At 38.9% G+C, this 3,879-nt stretch overlaps 1 protein-coding gene across 1 annotated transcript; it reads right to left on the reverse strand.

The window, feature by feature from the left end:
- Window positions 1–2,019: 2,019 nt before the first annotated feature.
- Window positions 2,020–2,850, reverse strand: LOC109861865. The gene has a single exon (XM_020441704.1). The coding sequence runs from the start codon at window positions 2,848–2,850 to the stop codon at window positions 2,020–2,022; it is 831 nt and encodes a 276-aa protein (XP_020297293.1).
- Window positions 2,851–3,879: the final 1,029 nt, after the last annotated feature.

Consider the following 3,879-nt stretch of genomic DNA (forward strand, 5'->3'; position numbering starts at 1 on the left):
AATTTCCTCCTACTCTCCTTTCCCCTTCTCCTCCTCTCGCTCCTCACCATTCTTTCTCTTCCCCGGTGACCTCTGGACTTTCTTACTGCTCTTGAACGCCCATTCCTCCTCTCCTTCCCTTTTCCTCTTTAGCCATTTATCTAAAACGACATTTACGCTCGCTGATCTTTCCCTTTTCCTACCTTCCATCTCCATCAACCTCTCCACATTATTTTTCCTTTTTCCTTCTTCCTCTGTCATTCTTACTGTCCTTCCCTCCACGAGAACCAGCCTTTACTAAAAACTCTATCTCCGAACACACTTTGCCCCCTTCTGCACCTTCTGTACTTTTTACTCCTCCTCTCTTTACTCTCTGCACGCTATGAGCGCTCTCAGCGCTCCCAACACTTCCCTCTCAATTATCTTCTAACCTCTCCTTCCCACCAACTTATCTTTCCTTCCAGCTCACACCGTTTTCCTCTCACCCATCTTCTCTCCTCCACTCTCACAGCCAAACCTCCCTACATCTTCTCCACTCCGCTCACTCTCCACTCTCTCACAATCTTTGACATACACCAAAAATATCAAAATCACTCGCTACTTTTATCTGTCAAACTTTACTCTATGCAACCGGAAACGGAAGTCCCCTAGTAGTTTTATATGTTGTTATATTTGTATTATATATTGCTTATTTTTATAACGTTGTGTATATTAGTGTATAATAAATGAATTAGTTTGTACAAATGATTTCTTTATTACAACCTGTTGTCTAATCCAACTCTGATTTTCTCTCAATACACAGAACTAGATTAAGTACTAAAATGTGTATACTTCGTCATTGTGTTATTTCTTGCCAACAATCTTTGCGACTTACAATTAGTCATATTCGTCTTGATTTGCACTGCGTTCTACACATATGATATGAAATTGCAATTCTGCAACTGTCTCGTCTTACTCGCTTTCCTTCGCACCGCGTTCTGAAACATAATATAATCACACATATATGTGTAAGAATATGTCGAACAAAACATAATCAATCCACGTTTAATCCCGATTGTACCATGTTCAATAATACTTGAACCGTATGTAACCACAAATTAACAGCAAAACAAACCACGTTCAATCTCGGTCGTATCATAATTAAACCATTTTTAAGTATAATCGAACCACGTTTAACCAACATCGAATAACGTTCAACCATAATCAAACTACGTTCAACCATAATTAAACCATAAACAAACCACGTTTAACCATAATTGAACCACGTTCAACTACAATCGAACCATAAACAAACCGCGTTCAGTTATGAAACCATGTTAAACCGCGTTAATTTATATAAACATATGCTATGGAGAAGAAGGGTAGTAAATGTACAAAGTTGTTTTGTATAACAGTTTATTGTCGTTTTGACTACCAATTAAATATTTTAAATACATTTTGTAATGCACAATGTTTCACATGTTTTTCACATCGTAGACAATTCAATACATTCAGTTTATTTAAAAAAGCAATATTGTCGTAATCGGCATCCAATGTTTTAATAATTAATCCATGTCGTACGTCACTATCAAGAATATCAGCTAGCCAGTTACATTTTTCGGGATCTTTAATATAGACGAGTGAAGACGCGTCGTCATCATTTTCTGCGGTGCCGCAAATAGCTATTATAATCAAATTCTTTGCTCTGCGGTATGCAACACTTCCATCTTTGCAACGCAGACCATGATGATACATCATCAGCCAAGAAGCTGCTGATCTGTCTGATTTTGAGAAGACTCCACGGGAAGGGACTTCCAAAAATGTAATGCGAGAGAACAGTGCCCTTTCGCAATACCGCTACTTCCTTGATAATAAATCTTTTTCCGACTACAAATCCTTGCAGGTCTACAAACGTCGGCACAGCCATGTTGACGTAATCGTGTGACCAACAAAAGACAAATGCTATCTATCGTAAAGTACTTTTGCTCTTAAACGATTTTCAGATTATAGAGAGGAGAAGCGCTGATGTTGCAGTTTATGTAATTTTGCGCACTACGTTGGTTAACGGATTGTATTCAATAACACGATCGTGCAAAATGAGACAATNGGCTGTAGTATTTGCTGGTATATTTTCTTTGCAATCGAATTCAATTTGCACATCGACGGTTGCACTTTTTTCGCCTCGTTTTTACGGGAACAATCAATGACCACTAAAGGACCACATTGCAAATAGTTGGAAATCGTGAGAAACGGTACGACACCACATCCGTAATACGCTTTACGGAAATGTGTGTACATATGGTACAGAACGGCATATTTTTTTCTATCGAAATTTAAATGCAAGTCGTCATAAGGATAGAATTCAGAATTGAGATAAAGTTTTACGTTGGTCAACTGACAGTGATCGAATTGCGTGACATCTGCTGACATATCGTTTCTTCGAGCAGTCTGTAGCGCAAATATGACGTATCTCGGTTTCTCCAGTTGTGTCGCCGTTTTTACGGCCCACGAGTGTTTAGTCGTGCTTTGTAATAATAGAAACTCATAAAGATCCCATGAACGGAAACTCATGGTCAAATACCGTCCGCTTTCCAGAGTTCGTAGTAGCAAGAGCTTCGTGACATCGTTCGATACTACATGTGGCATTCGCCATTGCACTTTGAATAATTCAATGTTTCCATTCAATGCATCACGATCTACTTGAGAGATTGCTGTTATGCAGTTTTTGTCGTTGCGCGATCGTATTAAAATTAGTTCATGACGTGCATTGATAATCGTATGCTTGTAGTCCTCGCAAAATCCCAATAACATGCTGAGAGGTACGCAGAAACTAAAGTAACTATCTACGTCTGTATGTTGTGTAATATCCAATCCAGCATTTTTCATGGCCATGCTTTTATCATGTGTTAGCGATAGGTTTTGATCGTGCTGGTTATCCCAACGTTTCTATTACGATCAATCTCCACACCATTAAGTTCATAGCAAATCTCATCGAACATAAAAGCTACACAATTATTACNCAGAAATACTTCTTCTTCGTCTTTCGTCGTTAACGTCATTTTTCCTTCGACGTAAAGAAAACTTTGNCAAGGTAAAGTGTACAAGTCCTGCTGTTGTATAGGTATGCGTATCTCATCACTGTGTTCAAATGTTGTGTTCACGTACGGATTGTATGTGTGAGTTTCAATCTTGACAATGCGATCGTCAAAGATCGGCTCACCTCCAATGTTTAAAATGTCGCACATCTTTTCAAATTTTTCGTACAATAAATCCCAACGATTGTAAAAATCCAACGTTTATCGGACTTAGCTTCTTCCGATTACTGTACGTCGTAGTAGTAGTAGCAGGTGTTTGTAATGAAAACCTCGTATCTCGCGTCACTTAATCCGCCTCGTTCAACACGAGCATGCCGCGTATTACAGCCGTCGACGTCGTACGTGTAATCTGACAATTATTTCTTCTCCTCGAAAATCAAGCAATTATCCGTTCTGATCCACAATGCATATCGTCAAATCCGTAATGCTCTGTACGATGATCGGAAGGTAAATGATCTGTGCCGGTGTTTCCGAGATCTTATATCCTGGTGGCACGTTCGGTGAGAATTCATGTATTGTATGCACACACCGGTTGTTGCTGTACGCACCCGCAGTCACGTTGCATTCTATGCGAATAATGTTGACGTTTATAATATTACTCGGCACGTCTGATATGTACCATTGTAGCTGCTCTAAAATACGAGTTGATGAAAATCTCAACCACAATCTAATGTTGTCGGGTTTGGTAAAATTTATTTGATAAGCGCAGTTTATTTCACTTTTCATTGTATTAGTGTTTGCGCGTAATATTAGTGGAGGGATATTCTCATCCTTATCTTTGCTTCTTACATTACGTTGCATCATTGCATGTTGCAGATAATTGTTA

This window comes from Pseudomyrmex gracilis, unplaced genomic scaffold, assembly GCF_002006095.1.
Source record: "Pseudomyrmex gracilis isolate BER0280 unplaced genomic scaffold, ASM200609v1 scaffold_1099, whole genome shotgun sequence".
In the NCBI taxonomy this organism is placed as follows: Eukaryota; Metazoa; Arthropoda; class Insecta; order Hymenoptera; family Formicidae; genus Pseudomyrmex; species Pseudomyrmex gracilis.